General features: G+C 37.2%; 1 protein-coding gene across 1 annotated transcript; it reads right to left on the bottom strand.

Moving 5' to 3' along the window:
- Positions 1–13,987: 13,987 nt before the first annotated feature.
- On the bottom strand, positions 13,988–21,116 carry LOC112165794 (homeobox-leucine zipper protein REVOLUTA). The gene is made up of 18 exons (XM_024302455.2): positions 20,014–21,116; positions 19,619–19,778; positions 19,141–19,220; positions 18,945–19,035; positions 18,717–18,812; positions 18,483–18,596; positions 18,324–18,407; positions 18,021–18,176; positions 17,870–17,944; positions 17,129–17,235; positions 16,790–16,970; positions 16,179–16,367; positions 15,929–16,009; positions 15,588–15,722; positions 15,136–15,470; positions 14,762–14,867; positions 14,512–14,661; positions 13,988–14,309 (listed from the first exon to the last, which is right to left on the bottom strand). The coding sequence occupies exons 1-18, from the start codon at positions 20,253–20,255 to the stop codon at positions 14,160–14,162; spliced, it is 2,532 nt and encodes an 843-aa protein (XP_024158223.1). The 5' UTR covers positions 20,256–21,116; the 3' UTR covers positions 13,988–14,159.
- Positions 21,117–24,595: the final 3,479 nt, after the last annotated feature.

The following is a 24,595-nucleotide window of genomic DNA, read 5'->3' on the forward strand; positions in this document are numbered from 1 at the left end:
ATAATGAAGTTGGAGGTAGTGAAGAAGAGTCAGAAGAAGCCACAAAACCTAATGAAACGGCTGATTCAATTCATTCCAGAATGCGTCAAGAATTGATTCCTGTAGTTGGTATGGAGTTTGAAACAGAAGTTGATGCACATGCTTTTTACAATCAATATATATATATATATATATATATATATATTTGGTTTCGGTACTAGATTAAGTAAAGCACATAAATCCTCCAGTGGCCTATTGAGGGATAGGCTCTTTGTTTGCTCAGCCGAAGGTAAACGTGGAAGAGGCAACCAAAATCTATGTGTTAAACCTCATCGTGTTGAGACAAGATTTGGTTGTAGAGCTAAGATGAAAATTAGGTATGATCTATTATCTAGGCCTGGGCTCAACATTTGGTGAGACCGAGACCGAACCCGAAACAATTGGGCCAGGTCGGTTCGGGCTTTTTCAAAATGGAAACCGACAGAAACCGACCTCAAACGGGCCGGTTCGGTCTTCGGGCTTTTCGGGCCCAAATCCAGTTTCCCAGCTTTATGCAAAATACACACAAAATTGGTGAAAGGCGAGGTTTGAACCCCCGACCTCCTATACGAAAGCCTCGCTCCCAACCACTGGAGCACGAGACGCTCTCAGTATAACTTGTACAAACTTTATATTTATTTCATCATAGCCGGGAGAAATGAAACAAAACAAAACTTAAAACTCCAGAACCTTTTCTCACTTTCTGCTCTCTCTCTTTTCTAGCCGTCTTCTTCTTCTTCTTCTTCTTCTTTTTTTTTTTTGCCCTTTTTTCTTCCTCCCCAATCCCCATTAATCCATTATGCAGTTCTCTCTTTCTCACTGAGTGATGGTGTGTGCTACGTCCTTTTGATTGATTTTGGTGACTGGGGTGAGTCGGTGAGATAGGTGGGTTGTTTTGACCCATAGTGCTTCTGTCAATTCTGATTTGATGGGGAGGATCACAGGGTTAGGCAAGTGAGGTTTGGGAAATGGAGCGGTATGTTGTTCCAAGGATGGTGCTGCGGGCTATTGTTGCAGGGACTGGAACTTGTTCTCCGATGTGAATCGGTTAAAGTGTTGGCTATGGTTTGGTGATTGGTAAGCTGCATATTTGAGTATGGAGAAGGAGGAGGAGGAGCTGGCTTGGGAGGAGAGTTTCGAGAGGCTGAGATGGAGGGGAAATCGGTTCCGATCAGTCTTTCGGTCCCGGAAAATATCAAGCCCGACACAGACCCGATAAACAGTTATTCGGGTCGGGCTTTGCACCGAACCGAAATATTTCTTCTTAAAACCGACCAGATTCGGGTTTTTTGGGTCGATCCGGGTCGGGTTCTCTGTCCTTCGGGTCCTAACGCCCAGCCCTACTATTATCCAGAAAGTATAGTGTTGTGGAATTTGTTGCTGATCTCAACTCCTAGTAAGACCCATCTTTTTAGGTCTCATAGGAAAATCTCACTTGCACAAATTGTTCAAGCTGATATGGGTTACGATTCAGGAATCAATCCAAAAGAAACTCTTGAACTATTGAGTAGACAAGCTGGTGGATGTGAGCATTTGGGATTTATTCCAGAAGATTATAGGAATTATTTACGTTCAAAGTGAACAAGAGAAATGAAGTCAGGAGATACTGGTGGTGTTTTGGAAAATCTACAAAGAATGCAGTTGAATGATCCTAATTTTGTTTATGCAATACAAGTGGATGAGGATGATTTGATAACCAATATTTTCTGGGCTGATGCAAAGATGATGGTAGACTATGATTACTTTGGTGATGTAGTATGTTTTGATATATACCACTTACAGGAAAAATGTTTGTTGGTGTCAATAATCATAAGCAAACACTTATATTTGGTGTTGCATTGTTATGTGATGAGACTGTTGAAACTTTCATGTGGTCATTTGATACCTTTGCAAATACAATATCTGGAAAGACACCAAAGAGCATTTTGACTTACCAATATCCTGCAATGGCTAAGCGTTAGTTTCACAATAGCCAGAAACACATCATCGACTCTGCAATAAAAATAGATGCTTAGCTCCACCATCACACTTTCTTCAGGTAGTAGAATGTCACGCCCCTGATTTTAAACACATGAAAATCGATATATATAACCCCATAATTATATATGCGTGAACGTCCAGTCATCAATACAACATACCTGGAATCTTTTTCCCTTTAACTTACACAAATATTGATGCCCTGAACCCTCAAAGTTAATATAAACTCGCTCCATAGAGTTATATATTACAATGCTTACGAAATAAATTGTCAACAACAAAATAAAACGTAAATGCAACTCAGAGTAACTATACAACGGAAGTCCTTAACAACGGTAAAGTCACAAAGATAGCTTCCTCCCATAAAGCTGCACAGGCGTCACCTCAGCTTCAGCCACGATCTCCTCGACCTGCAGGATTAACCCCTACACCATTCCATTGAATAGTGCACCGGGTTCCACACAACAAACCCGGTAAGCTTATGAAGCTCGTATGAGTAACTCAAAACCAATTACACAAATTTCACAAAAGCCTTCTGCTCATAACCTCAATCCTAGCATCCAATTACACAAATTTCGGTCAAACAAGACTTCCTCAAGAATTGTTTAACGCCATCCTAACGCACTACGGCGAATTCCAACATCACACTCATTTCCCATTTCCCCCCCCCCCCTAGGAGTTTTTGTCATCAACATGACATCAAAGGTGAAGAACAATGAATCACCTTCCTATCCTCACTACAGAGTACAGTTCATAACCGCTATGGCTCTTAATGTAAATCAAACCATCAATCAATACCATCAAGGAGAAATCAAGGCAATCACATATCAAAACAAGCAAAACAATTCATAGTAACCCCTGCATATAATTTAGTTCAGGAGGTCACACTAAGTCAAACAGCTCAAGACAAAGTAGTCATCGAAGTCCCACACTCTGACGTCTGTAGGTAGCCCCAACCATCACAGCAGTCCTCTCGATCTTTGTTAACTTAATAACAATTCAGCTCCGCTACTGAGCAGTCATCACACTGATCATCGCACAGATTTCTACCAGTCATCACCTAGATTTGCATCATCCTACTAATCATCACATAGATTTCAAGGATCATCACATAGATTCACAAAGATATCGCCAATCATCACACAGATAGCGATCATCACAGAGATTCTGCCGGTCATCACATAGATAGCGGTCATCACATAGATTTCGCTGGTCATCACATAGATAGCGATCATCACATAGATTTCGCTGGTCATCACATAGATAGCGATCATCACATAGATTTCGCTGGTCATCACATAGATAGCGATCATCACATAGATTTCGCTGGTCATCACATAGATAGCGATCATCACATAGATTTCCAACGAAGCCACTAATACATGAATATATATGTATATATATACATCCCATAATATATATATATACACACATAGTCATCCATCCACACAGAAAACCACTAACACCAACTATAGTCATAGTTAACCTAATAACTCCAAGACAATAGGGTAATCATGCTCATAACAAATATCGATCCTACTCATAACAAATATCGATCCTGCTCATAACAAATATCGATCCTGCTCATAACAAATATCGATCCTGCTCATAACAAATATCGATCCTACACATATCGTGAGATTTACTCACCAAACGATAAAGGTATTTCATTCATTAATGAACCTTGTGAGATTACTCACCTTGAATCTCCCGCTGCGTCTTCAATACAGAACAAGACAGCCAATCCACAAAATAGCCGTCCGAGGAGTACTACGTCACGTACCTAAGGAATTACAGCTCTCATTCAGTCAACGAATCACAAGGGATAACGTTCGAAACCCTAAATCGAACCAAAATTCCCAAGGTGACGCCAAATGAGGCGAAACCACATCCGAGACCTCCCAAAGTCCTCGGAATACGTCCACGATCGATGTGACCAAACCACAAGTCGATCGGACGCTCAAATCCTCAAGGATCGAATAAATCGATCGGTATGAAACTGCAAAAATCATAACAATTCCATACGAACTCCAAAATTTGCATATTATATATCGAAACGCTCGTATCAACGAGTAGAACATATATAATACCAAAACCAATTCCTTAAGTGGCCGGAACACCGCCGGGACGCCACCACAGACGGTGGTGCACCGCCGCCGGCCAAAAACACATTATTTCACAAAACTCCCAACATCAAAAAGCTTCATCTAAGCATGCTTGTGAATTCTCATAACTGGATCGAAGTCAGAAAACAAGCCTAAGGGATCGAAAACTACCTCACAAGCCGTGAACAGTGATCCAATCCGAGTTGATCGAAGTTTCACGTGAATCGATCCAAACAACCACCAAGGATCGATCAACGAGGCCGCTCTGAGCTCAACCAAGGAATCGTTGAAGCCATGAAGTCGCCGGAGTTGTGTTTTCCGGCCGGGTCCGAAAACACCAACCTGCACCGCCTTCTACCGCTGCTACCACCGAGAATCGGCGCTAGAGAACACCACAGGGACCACCAGACGGCGGAGACGATCCTGTCTGGAAAATTTCGTCGCCGGAGATGGCCGGAGCTCGCCGGAAACGTCGGGTCGGATCGACCGAGTCCGGGTCGGGTCAGTCGAAAAACTTCGACTCTGAAGACGCGGACGAGAGAGAAGAGAGAGAGAGTGTGGTTTCCGGAAAAGGAAAGTGGAAAAATGAATATATTTTTCTGATTTTTCCTATATATACTAAAATGGAAACTTCTTCCGCTAGCCATAACTTCCTCATACGAACTCCGATTCTCGCGTTCCACATGTCCACGAACTCGTATCGTCGCGCTCTACAACTTTCGTGAAGGAAGTTTTCGGAGAATCCCAACGAATAAAAAGTCAACCTTTGGCAACCCCCCTAAAACCATATTCTTCAATTAATTATTCGCCCGAAACACTTCCGCTCCATCCACGAGCCACGAAACCGTCCAATAGTTATAAAATTAATTCTGGAAAAATCCTCAGAAATAATTATGAATTTCCGGGGCATCACATAGAATTTTTTTATTATTCTAAAAGTTCCATCCATTTGTACTTGCTCAGAGTTATTCGTGTGTTGATCTAAAAGTATGTGCACCAAAATCCTATATCTACCATTCATGCTACAATGGAGCAGACGCAAAATATATTACATGGAGCTCAACTTTCTGAGGTAACATTCTTTAGTTATATTGTTGTCTGGTTCTTAGAGCTATGCATCATAATAACATTTTTATTTGACCATCCTTAAATACACCAGGTTCTTCATATCAATAATTCAACTCACAAGCCAAATGCTTTGCCTCCACAAATGCAATTCACACCACCATTTCAATATGTCCAGGTTTCTTCAAGTGTCTCTAAATGTCTCTATTTTACTAATACATTTCTAGCATGCTTGATTGATGCTTATTTCTTTTATTATACGTTTGTTTGTGGGACTCTAAATATATCCATAGAATTTAGGAGGTTTCAATGTTGTAACAAATCATCCCCAAGGTTCTGTACGAATTATTAGCAAGGTTCTATGACGATTTATCAACAAGATTCCATCTATAAATTTGACTCGTTCAAGTACTCATATATTGAAATAGTTAGTGTGTATACTGTATTGATTCTATGAAATTTCATATAACTAAATTGTGTGAGTGCAGGCACAATTTCTATTGAAGAAGGATTAGATTTGCTTTACACAAACTCTAAGTGCCAAGATGAATCGTGAAATAAAAGAGCATGATTTTTTTTTTTCGGAAAACGAGAAGAGGGCTAGCTCAATGCCCACTCTCGGAATTTTATTGATAACTCAAAGGACACAGCCAAGGCCACTCCCAAATAAAATTACAAAAAGGAATGAGACCCAAATCTACAAAGAACATTCTAGAAGATTCAATACTAATGCGAAAGAGCATGATGATCAATGAGATGAAAGTTGAAGTTTTCTATATTGTTTGGACAGTTCAAAAATGTTATGCAGAGACATAATATGAACCTTTCAATTATTATTTGTTTTCTTTTGTTTTGTATGTGATACATCTTCAATGATGTTAAATAATCTAATCAAATTCAGTGATACATCTTCAATGCTTGGTGGTTCAAGTGGTAAAGAGCTTGTTCCCCTTAAGCAAGGTCTCGAGTTCGAGCCTTGTGAATGGAGCAGCCAGTATTGGGAGAGCTTCCCCCCTAAATGGGGTCCGACCCGGCTCGAGAGGGATTAGTCCTTACCTACAGGTGAGGGATACCTTGGTTTAACCCAAAAAAAAAATATCTAATCAAAGTCAAATGGTTGTCGTTCTGTTAGACTCTTCTTCTTCATTTTTGGCTAAATTAATTTGTTTGTTTGTTTTGACATTTGAGGGCTTAATTACATGTTCTTTTGTCCATACCAGCAAAGTATCTCAAACTCATCTGCAACTATATATGTTTGTGAAGTAAATTGAGTTTTTTCAACAATCTGAAAAGTTAGGGGAGGACAATGACATTGAATGATTTCCACCAAAAAACAAAACCCAATCATGCAAGCATTTCACTCTCTCATACTTCACTATTGGCATTTATATTATAGATTTGCATCGAATGCTGTGATATAGATTTTGTGGAGCTCCTTATGTATATTGACCAAATGAAACTTTCTATAAAGTCCTCTAATTGCCATCTTGTCACTACTAAATTTTTTGTAAACATTCCAAATCAAAAGTTTGAGAGAGACGGCTGTATCATCATTGAATTCTCTTAACAAATTCACATCACAGATTTAGAAGCCTGCTCATCGTAGAACTTCTCCTCTCAAGTGAACTTATAAACAACAAGGATTGACATCTTGTCAAGGAAAACATATCTAATTGAGGGGGAATATTATGTCGAGGAGAATATTTCTTATCAAGGAAGAAATATCTAGTCGAGGAGGGAATATTTTGTCGATTTGTTGTCAAAGAAGACTAGTTGAGGAGGAAATATTTTGTCGAGGAGCATATTTCTTAGATAAGAGGAAATATCTCGTCGAGGAAGATCTAGTTATGGCAAAACCATTCAAGAAAGATTTGATCGAGGAGAGATTCAAGTAATTCATCAAGACAAGAAAGATGGTAATAAAGAGGAGTAGAACAAACCCTTTTTTCCCTGGAAAATAAGTTTTGCAGAAAAGAACGAAAGGCTTCTTCATCATCATCTAATTATTCCTTTCTCTTTTTCTTCCGCTCCCATAATAACCACATTGTTTTTCATGTTCAGAACCAATGCCTAATATCTTAGCCGAAGAGGTTGAGTCCTCTCTCCATACATTGACCACTAGTCCTAGCCTTCTTAATATTTTTCTCTGCCTCCCTTGAATTTGATCTCATCGAACTGATAACATGATGATCACTGCTAGAACTAGACAGACGAAGAAGAAAAAGAAGAACAATAATCGTTGTTTCAGTGCTCCCGAATTTTTTGTGAATATAAATTTATTATTTTAATTTAGAGATGTTGAGTTAGGGTTGAATTAGGGTGAGTTAGAGTTGAGTTAGAGTTTAACGGGGTTAGTAGAATGATAAGAGATGGTAAGCTGAGTAGGCAACAAATGCCAAGTGTCAAAAGTTTATAAGGAGACAGAGAAGGACATGGGGACAGAAGATTTGAAGCCTGCTAGTAGATAGTGAAGTAAATCTTTCATCATTTGAGTGTGTGTTACATAATTAATATGGCTCATGATGGTGTTTCACTCATACTATGTAAGAGATCGTAGGGAATAGATGAAAAAAAATCTTGTTCTGAATTGCAACCATATAACCATGATCTTGAGTCTAAACACAGTTTTTGTAACTGAGACAAACAATAAGTTGGAACAAATGAAATGAAACTAACAAATAAGCACATTTATCTTTGTAACATAGATTCACATCTGGTAAATCAGTGACCCGATGAACAATTGAATGAATCTTTTTTCATAAAAATTCAGAGTTGAAAAGAAACATATATATTTGACAATGGAAGAGCAAAATGGTTAAAGATCAATCATATCTGCAATGATGTGACACTAAGTCTAGCTATCACCTAATTATGTACAAACTTATTAGAAATTTCTTTCATATGTGTCATTTGCGGATTGACAATAACATATCATATACAATATATTATTGAATGTTTGTATTGGGACCTCTAAATTTGTTCACTTGACCTCACTCTATTATGATTTATTAAATGACATATATAACCTCCTATAAAATGACTATTAAGGACAATAATTATACTAAATATTATCATATTTATTTTATCTAGACTTTCCAATTCAATAATGTTAGATTGCGTTCTTTATTATTTTCCTTATCTATTTTCATTTTCTAATTTCTCTACATACTCATTAAAGCATCTATATATATTTAATAAGAATTAAAACTATGCTTAAGATCATGTATCATAAAAATTTCTATCATCATACATGTTGAATGCATATTGATGAGGGAGAACAAAAGAAATCATATTATTACCTAATTTTAAGTCTATCCATTATATTTGCAAAAAGAAGAAAAAAACAAAAAAAACAAAAAACAAAAAAGAGCTAGAAATTAAAAAATAAAAATAAAAAAAAACCTAAAAGACTAGTGAATAATTATTCACGAGGTACAAAAACTAGAGGAAGAAAATGAACATAAAGAAAAAATGATTACTCTTCATATTTTTTTTTTTTCACATCTAAAAGAGAGAAAAAAAGTTAAAAAACAGAAAACCATTCTTGTTGACTAGAAATTAATTTTTGAAACCCAATACCTTGTGCTTGATTTTTATTCATTGGATAAAAGATTTATGTTGTCTAATTAAGGAAATAAACATGTAATTAAGATTTTAAAAATAATTAAATCATTGTAATGGCTAAAGTTTTTTATTTTAAAGATAATAGATTGTTTGCAAATTATATGAATAATGTTATTTGAGGAACTTGAGTGAGGTTTAGTGAGTAAATTTAGTATTTGAAAATTTAATAGGAGGTCTATATTATTTCTTCATTTGTAATTTTTAGACATTTGGAATATTTATATTAAAATTGACACATAAAACTCAAAAATTGTGTTAACAAATGTCATCACTAGATTCGATATGACACGCTGATTTGAACTAGCAGTAGCGCATCAATATTTGAAGTGTTTGTGTATATGTCACTTTCAAACACATGTCTTGTTTCTATTGGGATTAACATGTTGTAGGCTATTATTGCAAATGGGATATATGTCAAGCCCTAGCACTTGGTTTCTTTTCTGTTTTTTCATACATTGGTAGAGAATCTATCTTATTCCTAACTCAATTCACCTATTGAGACTAGCCCAAGCATTACCCTAGCATCTACATCTAAATCTAACCAAATTATGGAAGCCCTTCTAATGAGGACCACTAAAATGAGGATTAGTTGAGAATTTTTTTTATGTAACTCACTTTTCGATCACATTTTCGCAAATCAACCGTAAATGTTTAGATATTTATGTGTAGATCATTTATGCAATTTTTCAACCAAATTGAAAATCATTAAGACATTCATAATCGTGATTTATCAGTTATGAACTTGAACGGTTAGTGTTTGATAGATTTGGTTTGTCCATTGATTTGATCTAGTTCGGTACCTTTTTTTAAATTAAAAAATAAATTTAAAAAAAAAAAAACCCTTAATCCACCCCACTCTTACATATGTCAGTGAGAATCAAACCCATGACCTTTACAATGTTGGAATTATAACTTACCAACATATCACGATTAGAAATTTAGAAGAAAATTTTCAGAATTGATCTAGTCATGCATACATAAACATCTAACGGTTAATTTGCCGTAATGTAATTGAAAAGTTGATCTCTCAAACCGTTGATTAGAAAGTCCTCAACTAGTCGTCATTTTAGTGGTCCTCATTAGAAGAGCTCCCTCATATGAGAGATTCTTAGGTAGGGCAGGTGTGCCACGTGGCGGTATGTCCAGCCAATCATTGTTTATACAAGGGGGTGTTTTGGGTATCTCATTTTAATTAAACATGAGTAGTTTCAGAATACAATTAAAAAAATAGAGAGACATAATTGGCTGGTACCAGCCACGTGGTACATTTGCCCCACTTAAAAATTTATCCCCCCAAGATAATTACCCAAGCCCGAGTAATAGTAACGATTTGAGATAGTATGACGTTAGTTGTGGTCATTGCCACGTGTTAGCTGAATGACTTGTAAGGGAACTATCCCAAACAGCTTTAGTATTGTAAATCAAGCCATACTAGGAATCTAGGCATGAATGAAATGACTGAGTTTTGATATTTCTTGCACTTTCATTGTTGCTTAATTTTTGTATCCCAACATCTGGTATTAGAGCGGACACTATGCCAATTCGTGGCCTGCAATAGGTTCAACCCTTAAGCCATCTCGATCCACCACCCACCCCTAACATTGACTCCACCAATGCATCAATGATCAACCTCATACCAACCTAACGTTCATCACCCCAAACCTAGATTCATGACTCCCAACACAATGTGAGTTACTACAACCCATAATGATGCACTCCAACAGTCCATTAAGAACCTTAACTATAACCATTCTTGATTCCAAAACCATATCTGCACCCAATTTGCAGCCCTTCAAAACACAATCTTACCTTCTCTCCTCCGACATCAACAGCCAGGTTGTGCCCACAACTCCTCTAATTACATTTGGATCTCTCAGCCTCACAGGTAGTACATGATCTGGACTGGGCATGTCCAACCCACCACCGCCGATACATAACTCTCCACCACCCCTTTCTCACTATCTCCACCAATATCACCCTAGCATCTCTACACCAATTACGTACTCTACACACCCAACCAATTTCTCTTCGCACCCAACCTCCGCTCCTCCTTTCTAACACCACGTACTACCTACTTCCACAATCACCTCCATCCCATGATTCTTCGTTGGCCAACACCGCTCTCCACTGCCTATTTCCAAAACCTACATCTCACATTCCTTGGCTGGCTATTCTGAACCCGGCATACCATCAGCAACCAATTCACTTAATTTCAATCGATTCCACTCTCCTTACCAGTCTGAGCCCTCATCGGCCATACAAAACCCCAAAGCTAGATTTACCTCGTTTTGACGGCGACTACGTCATCACGATAACATGCATCACGTGTTAGGTATCCTAATAAACATGACATTGTATAAAGCTGAATGTAGATATATGTATGATTGGTTTTTGAGTTCAAGCATTGAAATAAGTATAGAGACTAAATTAAATCATATTTGGTCCTACTTATAATATGTTAGAATTATGAAATTCGAATAAATGCAGTTATGAGGTATTATCTGATGTTTAGTTTGAAAATACAGTTAACATATGATGACAATTTCTTGATGGAAGAAACTGACGTGAATGACTAACTGTATATATGTCAGATTTGGTCCCTGCTGATACACATGTTGTTTTCTCATTCTGAATTAGTCCCATCAACTGAAAGAGAAAAATAAAGGTGGAATCAGGAGAAGAACCAAATGGACAACTCGAGTGGTTCAAGTAAGATTGTTATTTACTTTCCTAGAATGTATTACACAGATAGTTTAATTTCATGTATTCAATTTGAGATAGTTTACAATATTCACTGTGGGGAATTCATTGCGATGTTTTGTTTGCGATTAAAATTTGCTGTAGTGATTTGTTCACGTTTGTGTTTTCACTGCGGTGATTTGTTCATGACTATGATTTATGATTTCTAACATCACGTGAACTTTAGACTATAAGCTTCAATCTAGATGAATGCTTTCTAGCATGCAGCTGCTACTTGGGACAATTTCGGATCAGCCAACAATTCCGATTTCGAAGCCCGGCTTCCACATCTGCAACAACATCCCTTACACCAAACTCTCTTGATGTGCCCCGGAATTGGCCTGTGAACGTTCCGCTACAAAACTCATTGCCACATTTTCTTGCCGGAATAACTATTGATTATAATGAAATCAATTTCTATTTCAACAAAATATATAGGCCAGGCTACTTATAGCTTTTATCTTGTTACAAATTTAGGCATGCAACATACATTTCATGTTTAGTTAATATTGTTCATTCTCTTCCGTCCCCCCACCCCTTCCTGTTACAGCAAGTCCACTCGTTGCAGTGGCGGAGCCAGAAAATGATCTCAACTGGGGCACTCGAAAGTTAAAAAAAAAAAAAAAACAAATAAACTTAAACTTAAAATATATCAAAATTGTAATAAAAATAATAAGGTTAGGGAAAGATCAATATCTATTTTTGTGCTAAAAAAGGTCAATATTTTTTTTAAATTACATATTTTATTAATAAAACTTATGATTTTTAGATTTTAGACAATTTTTCATAATGGAAATAGAATTTATCTTTGAACTTTGAAACTATATGAAAGAATACTATTAATGTTTTTTTTTTCTGAGAAGAAATACTAGTATCTAACAAAGAAATAATAAAAAAGAAAATATTAGCACATTGCTAAGAAGAAATAATAATATTAATGTACAAGAAAAAAAAAGGCAAAAAAAATAAGCACATTGCTACTACCAGCAATCGAACAAGCGACTAGCCAAACACATGCATCTGATTCAACCACCAGGACAAGGCAGCACTCAGTTAAAATATGCAACCAGATTATATATATTATAAATCTCAATGAGGCATGGGACCCACTGTGCCCCAACGTGGTTCCACCCCTGCCCATTGGGGGTAAATGTCAAGGTCGAAAAGTCATTGGGTCGACCGGTCAAGAAACTGTTCACTGCCACTGGACATGAGTTTTCATCCGTTCTATTTCTTGACCGGTCAGATACTGTTCATTGAAAATTTTTTTAATTTGTTTATTGTAAAATTGAAATATATTTGATGTAAATAGATCAGTTGCATACTCTTTGTGGGTCTTGGAATATATTCATCGAGTTTAATTGAGATCGTTCGTTAAATTATTTATTTACGATCTCTGTAATTATAAAAGATGCTTGAGAATATTTTTAGAAATTTTCACAAGTGAAATCCGTGATTTAAGAGTTGGATAATAAAGTACATGATACAATGAGTTCGTCGGAATTTTCGGAGAATTTTTCAGATACTCAAGCTATTTATAATAATTTTTCAAAATTACGGAATTTTAGAAATTATTAAAAGAAAAATGAAAAATTTGTGCTATGCGATTTGGGGCATTGAAATACCCACAGACTTCATCGTAGCTGTCCAAATTCAATTATTGGAGGCTATATTGGATCAGATCAGGTCAAACATGGCAGACCACAGAAGCTTCTGCTGGGCTCCTGACCCACGAGCGCAACTCAGAAACCCGAAAAGAGAATCCGACTGGCACTCCACCATCCGGCCATCTCCCGGCGGCGGACCACTTGCGTCTGATCCCTCTCCTCAACACCGACGTCCTCCTGGCGGTAAATTATCCAACCGGTGACCACAGCGACTATACGAGGCTCGAGAAGCATGAAGTTTTTCCCGCGGTTCACGGCAATTTTCCGACGGCTACAACGGTCGATTTAACTACATGAGGTAGGAAATTTAATCCTCTCAACACCCTCTACATACTAATATTCTCAGTTTTTGAAATCGATCAAGTTTTTCTGGGTACTCCTGGCTTAGTTTTCGTCGCGGCCTTGCTGACGTCAGCCACGATATGGAGCGGGCTAAGCTAGCAGCCGGTCTCCATGGGTCAAGAATTATGTCAAGGCTTTGCCTTTTTGCTTGGCCTCAGTCATGAAAATCCAAACTTTGGTTGGTTAAAACTTTGCCGGTGGAAGCTTCTTTTTCCCAATTTATGGTCACCACCTAGGATTAATGAGGTGGAGAACGGTCAAGGAGAAACTGGTGGACATGCCCTTAGCGAGTAGCAATGCTTTAAATTTCAACCAGCTCACCCACAGGGCTTTAGTATTTCCATGTACGTATATTTGCAGTCTGACTTTCATAAATTGTCGAAAAGATCAGAATACACCAAGTAAAACATCTGACCTTTGGATACGGTTAGTTAGTTGTGTAATGCAGAATTTGGGAGTTTCAACAAAAAATTAAATTAAATTAATATGATGCAAAACCAAGTTCTTACGGATAACACAAAACTTTTGGTCTACTTACCTTTTCCACATTCATTCTTTTCAGATTTCATTTCCATATCCAGTGGAAGAAAGGTGTTTGGATGAATAACTTAAACTAACATGTTCACACAAAAGACCAGTTTACAAACGAGAAGGCAAGGCAATGGACAGAGTTATCTTCTCCAGAAAGAACTTTCCATCCAATGGCCTGTTCATATGAGATATGGCGCCCCATTGTTGACATGCAAATCCCAGCCGGCAAGTAAGCAAATCCCTACAAAAGAAACAATAGAGTGATTCAGCCAAACCTACAATTTCAAAGCAACCAAGTCCCCTATTTACTACTAGAAGCATGGGGTACTTTGCCTCGTAGCATTTGACTTTCGACTTCGACGGAAAAAACAAAGCTGAAACTGAAAGACTTGAACAGGAAAGACATCTTAAGAAAGAAAGCACAATACTCGTACAAAATTCACCTGCTGCATTAGTTTAGCAAAGTCGGCGCACAATGTCTTACGTCCACACTCATCAAAAATCTTATCTAATGAGATGTCCTGAAGAGCAACAAGAGTTGTCTCCAGCATGTCAAGCCCTGCCTGGTTAGCAAAGATGAAAACCGGCAGTGACTGCAAAACAAACAATTACGGTGTAGAGATTATAATCTGTGCAACATATTAAACTGAAAGACATCCAGAATTGCTATGTCAATTACAGTTGCACTAGTACCTTCAATGAACAGCACAAAATCGCATCTTGATGATGCCATAGATGTTTCAACATCGAGTCACCGCCCAAGGAATCAGGCTGCAGCAGTTCCGCCCCTATATGATAACTGAAGAGGAAAAAGAAGACAATCAGATATAAAATTATGTACATTTACAATAAAAAAATGTATAGCTGGCAAAGGATGTGTTAGATGGTGATGAAAACAGCCTGTCCGAGAGCTTGATAAGCACTCTCAGCATGCATGCACGTGATTTACGAATTATGTATGCATTCAGCACGCTTAAAATTTCCCTCAATTTACTTTATTGCAGTTTTCTATCATCACCAAGCCAGGAGATTACACAAGTGGTCTGAGGATTTATGAGAACACTTGCCTATAGCTCTGGCAGATCCAGTTAGCCAGTGTTAGTGCTTCTGGAGAGCTGGGAGATAATTTTGGTCCCACGGACGGACTCAATCCTGATGGAGATATAGCCATTGCAACTCTCTGCACTGATGAGATGACATTTCGTACATATTGGCGTGCCATGGATGCAACATTATCCTGTAGACTACTCTCGAAGGGAAACTGGAAGGCAATCGTTAATACTGATCGAGCGTTATGAAATGAATTCAAATCTCCAGCATTATGGTTTGTTGTTGAGCCCACTTCAAGACTGGACGTCAAATCTAATGTCCGATGAGTAGCCATGGCGTCTTTTGAATCACTCTGTATTAACAATTGAAAGAAATTAGTGTGTTGGGAGAGGGAGGGAAAACAACATTCACATGTCGCCCAAATTTAAAGATCCCAACATCAACTCGTGAGAAGCACAAAAAACTCAACTGTTTTTGATTCCAAAGGAATAATGCGGAAACCAGAGGGAAGCAACGGAGCATCGTCTGGAAACATCTCATCAATTGGAGCAAAAACAAGCTCTGAACAGGCTCCCACAGCATTTTCATCAACTCCACTACATATCTGCCATTAGGAGAGAAGACATGATTCTCATGATTTATATAAATGCAAGTGAACAATGTCACAAATTTTATAACCACAGCAAAATATTTCACATTATATTAGAGGAAACCACAATAGAGTCCGGAAAAAGAACAGGATATTGACAACTGTATAACAAGACCAGCATTATAAAACGGTGAATAAGAATCAGGAGAAAATAAAATCACCTGTAAGAGATGAATGTCCCGTGATGCAAATGCTTCTTCTTGAGAGAAAGAATGGCCTTCAAGACGAACAACTTCTAGCAACTAAACGAAATATAAAAGTCAGACAATCACCATTGAAAACTCTGTAATATACTTCCTTTTTTTTTTTTTCCTTTAGTATACATATAAAAATGAATTGAAAGTGAGATGAAATATTTCTGTGTGCACAGTAACATAAAAACTTGAATTATAATTGAAAAAAAAAACATACCTCTTCATGTTCAATGGTGTGACCAAGTGGCATGATGATTTGGCCCCCAGTAAACCTTGTTGGCCTCATCCCTGGGTATGCATATGAACCAGATTTCAAAGACGCAGCAGAATAGGCATCAACATTGAAATCAGCCCACTCTGAACGATGCTCCCTCAAGAAACGAACCAGGACAGCTGGGGGGACATTCTGGTATTGGCAAAAGAAACACGACAACATCTCATTACCGTTATAAAAAATAAAATATAAGACGAGCAGGAATGACTGATTATCAAACTACAAGTTCCAATTAAAATAGAACAAATAACGTTGATAGGTATGTTGGGATGCCAGACTTGGCAGCCTGAAGAAAATCTTAATAGCTACTACCAAACCCACAATCCAGGAGTGAAGAATGATCAGGAGATTTTGCTAAAACCAAAACACAGAACAGCCTGGTCCGACTACAATCTTAGGGGTATGATCCAAGCAACATCATAATGAATAGGCAGAGATATATCCACATTGACGATCATGGCAAAGATGTGAGAAGAGGAAGCAACAAAGTAACCTTAGAACAGAGCACAAGATTATTTCAGATTTGATAGCAATCCAAGTAGCTTATGACTTACTTGGAGTAGCATGGAAGCCTTTGCACACAGAATACCACCGAGAAAAGCAAATGAATTAGCAGGATTCGTAGTAGTCAAATTCTTGGTTGAATTAACGGCCATTATAATGTCTTCAGCACCATCACAGTTGATCAAAGACCAGCCATCATCATTAAATCCATTGACAGCATCATTAAAGCCTCTACAAAAAAATAAAATATATAGGTTATTCAAAATATCTATAAAGATGTGTCGCGACTCGTTATAAACTTCGTGAGCACATAAATACAGTCAAGCAGGCGATCAAGCAATTGTTACAAACAGAAATATAAACAAGAATTAATAGACTAATACACCCACCTGATTAATCTTTGGCTAAAAGTTCGCAGAACAGCTGGCTGCCTGCCAAAACTGTACACAACTTCACCACTGGTCTCCTGAGCTATTTGCCTGATGTAACGCAATGCCTTCATGAAAACAGGTTAGTCAGCACCTCTGTTTCATTTCTTTTTTCTTAGTTATGCATGATGTAGATGGCTTATAGGTTAACCAAAAGAAGTAAACTTGATTAAACATACAGAACTAGAAGAAAACAAACAGTTCATCATGGAAGTTTATACAGCCAAAAGTATAACTAATACTAGAGCACTGCAGCACTATTGAGATAAATGGAACAAATCACCAGCAAGCAGTATTGTTACAAAATTATATTTACCACTATCAAAATTTAAAGTAATATGACCTCATCAAGAAAGTTGGCCAAACAGTTTCAAAAATGAACCTTTTATACTGAAAAACAGAATGTAAAGAACTTAGGTTACATGAGTTGGGGCTAATAAATTATGCGGTTCAGCAAAGATCCACTATTTGCTACAAAAAAGACGTTTGTTTCCAGGTAGCATACAAGCTTTGATTGCAGGATGCAGGGACTGAATGAATGTCACTCAAACTCACATGGAAAAAAAGGTAACAGACATATCAGAATCCAACCAATCCTACTTCTTATTATAAGAGACATAAATTTCTTTACACAAACAAAGGAGTACAGTGCGTGTCTCAGTGGATACGAGTCCAACACAGAAGCCAGTATAATCTACTCACCGCAATAGTCCTTTTTTGCGCTACCACTTTGGACGATTCATAAAGCGGTCGCAGCACTTCTGGCACACTCCAAGCCTGGAACAAGATGAAAAACAATTGAGTTTTCCTGAATAACAAATAACCAAAGAAAATAAAGATCCGAAATTCAGACCTCAAGGTTCAGGTGGTCAACAATATGAATGATTGATCCTCCACCCTCACACGGTCGAATCAGATAACCACTAGGAAGCATTTCTGCTCTGACAAACTGGGCAGCAGAAGCTCCATTGGGGCCAGCACCAGAACCAGAAAGAGATCTCTCACATACCTTAAAATTTTGACAATAAAACATGTATAGAGAACATTAGGCTATATCAACTGATCACAAAGCATAGTATATATACATGAAAAAGAGCAGACTTGGAGTATTTATAAGCAGTACGACCGCATAAGGTACAACACAAGACATGCTTACCACAAAACTGCCATTGTCTAAAGTAGTAGTGTATCGTAGGGTCCAAAAATCCCTTGCAGGAGCCAGTGTAGTCGGAGCATATGTCTGGAGCAGTTAAAATGTTATTTATTTATTCCTCCATAAAAGGTGAACAGAAAACATTCAACGATTTTTGTGCACCTGCGTATATATGAGTTCTATAGTCCCTCCATTTCCAGCAGGAAACATAGTAAAAACTTCAAGGCTCCGACAGTCCCGGAACCAAGATGGACGATCTTTAAGGATCTCTGCAATCTGTTAGATATGAAGAGTTCATGAACCAAATGAACAGTACATTGCCTTAAACTACGTAGCCTAAAAGAAATTTAAAAATTAAAAAAAAATTGAGTGGTATTCAAAGATGTTTACACTTACCTTCGTAGGCTCTAAACTTACGAGACCACAGGCTCGAGCTGCCACTCCACCGCAACTTTGTGAAATAGCAAAGATCCCAACCGAATCCGGACCAGGCTGCCAAAATAATTAAACATAGGAGTCGGCATAAAATGAATAGCAACATATAGAACCAGTTTGCACAAAACTTAATAAGGAAAAGAAAACAGAATCTATTATTTCACAAAGTGATAAAAAGAAAAGACTAACCTTCATCCCAGGCATCTGGACCCAATCGACAGCAGTTCCTGTAGCCTTAGAAAGGAACTCTGCCAATGTCTCCTCCGCTATGGAGAGGAGTCTGCCAAAAACATAAGAAAGATTAGTCATCGATAACAAAGAAATCATAGTGCTACTACCTACTTATCCGGGAAAAAACTGTAAGTCCATTAGTTGTAGGAATTACCCAGCAGGATTATTAGCATCTCTGAGAGAATGCTGCGGAGTTGTAACCACAGAGTCGCAGCTTGCATCAGTAGCTGGTACCTACCAAAAAAATCACTTCAGGGTTACAAACAATCAAAAATGGAAAAGTCTTCACTTCACTTTGCAATTCTAACTTCGCTGAATTGGAACACATGCAGTTATTTTGTCTGAAATGTCTTAACATGGCCATAGTGTAAGTATAGTAAGACTGAACAAGAAATTAAAAAGTAAACAAACACATCATACTCGACTGTAAAATCTAAACTACAGAAAGAATACTAAAAGACAAAAAGGAAAATTTAAAAATTCTCACAATAAAATAGAAATAGGAAAGAAGTGAAGGTAAATCTTCAAGGAAAGAATGTCTTTGACAATCATAGAAAGAGAAAATTTCAAACAAGCACCAAGTGGACACATAACATAGAAATAGGAAAGAAAGAAAGAAAGCAAATGCTTACAGTATGCAGCTGTTGGCGCATGTACCCATTCTCACAAACAAGCTGAGACACCTGTTTCTGCAGTCTATCATTTTCCTCCATCAACAACTTGTTCATTGCTGATAATTTCCTGTTAACAGTCTGAAGCCTCGAAGACTCTTTTCTCTGCTTTTCTCGACATCTGCATACCCAAACAAACCCCCTTCCTTTAGCCGAAAACCACCTAGCTAGACCCAATTGAGAAAAAAACTATGCTAGTACACCAAAATGGCAAAATCCCAAAAAACTAAAAACAAAAACGCAGTCAAAGTGTGCAACTTCATCATAGTGGGAATAGAAACGACCCAATTTCATAAACAACCAAAAAATGAAAAGCAAAAACAATGAGAAACAGAAAGACCACGTTGTGTTCATACCTGCGGTTCTGAAACCAGACTTTGATCTGCTTGGGCTCTATGTTTGAAAGAATGGGGCAGTCTCGGATCAATTGCTGCCTTCTCAAAGAACTCGGCTTGGGACACTCGGCATAGACACGTTCAAGAGCTTCCACTTGCTCAGAAGTGTAGCGCACATATTTTCCAGCATCATTAAGATGCTTGTTTATACTACTACCACTGCTACTCTCTCTGTGCTGATGATGAGCCACAGCCATAGCCATTTTTCCCCAAAACCAAAAACAAGCTCAAGGAGCAAATACAGACAAGACCAAAGTGATAGAGAGGTTCTTAAAGCGCTAGCTGATTTGGGTTTTCCTTCGGGGGGGGCTTTAGAAAAAGACCAAAGATTCTCTCTGGCTTTGTAAAGTCCGTCCTATCTCGGAGAACGAGAAAGAGCAAGTGTAAACGGACGAAGGTATAGCCTGGTTTGAAGCGGCTAGAAGATTCTTGGTTTGTTGGGAACAGAAATGTAAAAGCTAACTGAGCTTGTTGGTGAAGACCAAAATGGGGTTTTTGGCTATAATACAGACACAAAAAGACTCTGTTTTTTTTTTTTCTTTCTTTCTTTCTTTTTCTTAAACCTCCCTGGTTGATTTCTGTTACTTACCACAGCTTTGAACGCAATCACAAAATTCCAAACCAGCTTTAAACCCAAATTTCAAGCTGTTTTGAAACTGAAACCCACTAACACGTTCAGAAAACCCCACTTGTTTTTTTTTTTTTTTCCAAAACCACCAGCTCAATCTGCCTGTACTTTCAGCTCAATCCCACAACACATTGACACAGACACACTCTAGAAGACCAAAGTGAAAACACAGAAACAGCAAAGGTGAAAATCAAGAGAGGCTCTGTCTGGACCAGGAGAGCCAGTGAGTGAAACAACCCAGAACAAGAGAGAGTGCATAAACCCTAATCATAATCATCATAGAGAAAGAGAGAGAGAGAGAGAGCTGGTGCCACTTTCCAGAGAGTAAATATTTCTGGGCTTATTTATTTCATTTCTTAGAAATGAGAGAGAGAGAGAGAGAGGCAGCTAAAAAGACAGTGATCTGAGCGCAGAGAACAGAAGCAGAGTGGAAATGAGAGAGAGAGAGAGTTGGCACGCATACCGACAAACCTAGTAGTAGTTATAGTTTTAATTTATTGGTTTTTTTTATTTATATATATATATATATATATGATGGTGTGATTTTAAAATACTAGATTCGGCGCATTTACGTCGCTGTCCCTACGGTTTGTTTGAAATGACTTGGTAGACCCAAAGAGGCGAGAGGTCATAGGCTGTTTAGCCTCTTCTGTCATCTGTCTCGATCAAGTAAAACCAAATCTTTCTTGGCAGTAAAACAACAAATCTATAGTCCAAAACTAAACAAAATTCCACAACTATCCCTTATATATAGGAGGATCACACTCAAAATTCAACCAAAAAAACATTAATTTTGTGCTACGAATTTTGGATGCTCACTTTCTTTTTCTTTCTGCAATTTGGTTTTGAGAACCGGAAAAAATCACGACATCTGTTATGTTATTAAACTATTAAGTATTTAGTAAGTATCGGTCAAAATAACGAATGTTTAGTTTAAAAAAATAGAGTTGTTCATCTTTTTCATATGAGCCCAATGTGATTTATGTCTAATAATATTTTTCTTTTCTTATAATGAGTTGTCAATATTATATTTAGATCCAAGTTATATATTCATATATTCTTCACACAAAAAAAGAGCGGCATTTTCAATATTACTTAAATTCACAATCTCGAATAACATAAAATAGATAATATTTGGCTGCTTATAGCTCGGCAGCAATTCTTAGTCTCATCTAAGGTGTCAAGTCTACAATCTAACACGTGTGTTTTTTTTTTCTAAATATTAAATGTTTTTCTCTCTTTACTAATCTAGTCCTTAAGTCCACTAAGTTCGAATGCGTCGAGACAAGTCGACCGCTAGTTCGTTTGGTTGAAGGACGCAACCTCTGTGCTGAGAGTGTTGCTTTGTATTGTCAACCTTCGTGTGATGATTTCGTTTTTCTTAAGACATAGCTTATGCGACAAAAAATTATAATTTTCTCATTTCCTCAGTACATTTAATTAACTTATTAATTTACTTTAACTTATATTCACAGTGTGTTTGTATATATATATATATATATATTTCTGAAATCTATTCTTATAGAGGAATTCATTTTTCAAGTTTGTTGGGCCATTTTCACTAAATTTCACTTGCTTTTGGCATGCGTGAAAAGTAGTCTCACGTGCTTTCCATCATCCCATTCCATCCGAAGATAACATGCAATGTCTATTAGTTAATGTCTCTTGATATGAAATCATACTCAAATTGACTTAATTATGCTTTTACTTGCATTGAACCAAGCAAATGTCTTTCTGTTTTATGAATAAAGAAGCACCACTCTGTTAACCAAAGGCTGTATTTTGCATCAGAAGCAACAAAAAAGGCTTACAAGATACTATTATTTTGCACATCGGGTTGAAATTAATCTTTTTGACACAATGATTGTGCATTTTAGTTGAAATTCATGTGAAAGAAATAGTAAATAAAGAGTGGTGATCGCATAGGCTCGAGCACAAGGTATAAGATGTGACCATGTGAACGGTTTTTGCCAAATGATTGAATAGCTAAAACTGTCCAACATCAAGAACAACGAGGGATCCCGTTAGCTTTCAATTCAAAGAGGGATAACAATAATGCTTATTGCAAGATCCACTAATTTTGCAAAGTTTACAAGGATTTGAAAATTCTATAATAGACTCTCTATTTTTTAAGGAATTATTTAACTGTTAAATTATAAAAAATAAAAAAAAATTTATCATCATGAATAGCACCGTAAGAAAGCCTGAAATAACATCATGCACACATTTAAAAGAAAGTATTTATGTAAAATGAATAAGCGAAGTGCCCGAGACCCACTATCAAGGGCCTCAAAATGCTCGGGACCCAAGATGTGACGCAAAAACGATATGAACAATTCAGAAACAAATCATCCACAATTCTGCATTGGCTGGACAAAATTTTTGACTTGAAGAATTTCTGTATAAATGACTAAAGAACGATGAATATGTAGGTAGGAAAAGGGAGAAGAGATACGTACAAAGAAACCTCGTATACAAATAATAAGAAGATTAACTGAAAGCTCTGTTGTCGATCTGTACCGCAAAAGAGAGAATTCTGTACTCCAAAAATAGCACAAAATTCACAAGGAAGAGAAACAGATCCCGTACGTCTGTAAAGAAATTTCATGTCATATCAAAGAGATCCTATGTGATCTTCTCACATTTATTAATGAATTAGTTCATACTAAATGCTGTAGCTATGTAGCTCTGAAAAGGACCTGAGTAGAAAGCTACGAACTTTGGCACCAGAATGATCATACCCAATAAACAAGAATTAAAATGGAGCAACCATACAAGATATATTTGTTTTGTAATTTGACTCTTTTTTAAGAGTTGATATACTTTGTTTTTTTCTTGCTAAGTGACTCAGTACTATAACTAGGAAGAGATGTTGTTTTGTTTGGATCTGATAATGGGAAGCTTAACTTCAAACGCAAATTTCAAACATATTCCAGTCAATCTGTCTGCTCCATAAATTGACTACCTTCCAAGCATGCCAATGAGATAGGAGAAGAAAATGCATGTGGAAAAGATAAAAGTGAGAATATAGAAGAAAAAAAAGAAAAAGAATTGACTTTCCAACATTCAAAATCATTTTTCATGTCCCATATATGGATGTGGTGTTGTTGGAATGATTGTGTATAATCAGTTCAGACTTGAGAGAATGCTCTCTCTCATCACATGGAAATGGTATATTCTTCATGCACAATGAGGGTTAGATGATTTGTGTGTGCATTATAGTGACATAACATTATGACAATATAATGAATATAGTGAAGGCTTGCAAGATTAAAGTTCCCTTAAACTACCTTTCCCAAAAGAATCAAGCTTGAAGATTCGAGAGGCCGTGATCTTTAATGTGGTTCCAATAAAGAAAATATGAAAAAGAAGTTAATATCCTGAAAGTAAAGTTAGTTTCACAATAAAAGAATTTATAGATAATTAATCTCATATTAAGTTTTAAAATATCATGCTTGATTGATTTAAAAACACATACGAGAAATTCTAAAATACCTTCAGCCTTTACTTGATGAAAACCTTGACACTTTAACTTTCAGTTTTGTGTAGCTCCAGTATCCAACCTGGATCTGCATTCGCACTTAGAAAAAAAAAAATGATAAAAGATTAGGCAATATTAGCTCATCGGATGTAGCATTCGCACTTCAACAACGCATTAAGAAGCTGGAATGATGTCGGTCAAGTTGAGACGACCGAAATCGTTGATCTAGGCCGGGAAGCTAGAATTGTGTTGACCCACTCTTCGTTAGTGGAAGCCCTCCAGAATACCCTCCCAACCCGCAAGATTTTGTGCTCTTTCATCGGAAGAATGTTGTGGCATTCAATTATCAATCTTGGGTAGATGCGGCGAACGATTGATGCATGTATTTGACGTTCGATATAAACGACCAAGAAGTCACCGAAGCAGCGCTCTAC

The sequence above is a fragment of the Rosa chinensis genome, chromosome 5, assembly GCF_002994745.2.
Source record: "Rosa chinensis cultivar Old Blush chromosome 5, RchiOBHm-V2, whole genome shotgun sequence".
Taxonomy (NCBI): domain Eukaryota; kingdom Viridiplantae; phylum Streptophyta; class Magnoliopsida; order Rosales; family Rosaceae; genus Rosa; species Rosa chinensis.

Coding starts and splice junctions, on each gene's coding strand:
- LOC112165794 (XM_024302455.2), bottom strand. CDS start 20,255: ATGGCTATGGCTGTGGCTCATCATCAGCACAGAGAGAGTAGCAGTGGT. Junction 16,971..17,128: donor TTTAGCCAAAGATTAATCAG/GTGGGTGTATTA, acceptor ATTTTTTTGTAG/AGGCTTTAATGATGCTGTCA. Junction 15,471..15,587: donor TTCCTTTGGAATCAAAAACA/GTTGAGTTTTTT, acceptor TTGTTAATACAG/AGTGATTCAAAAGACGCCAT.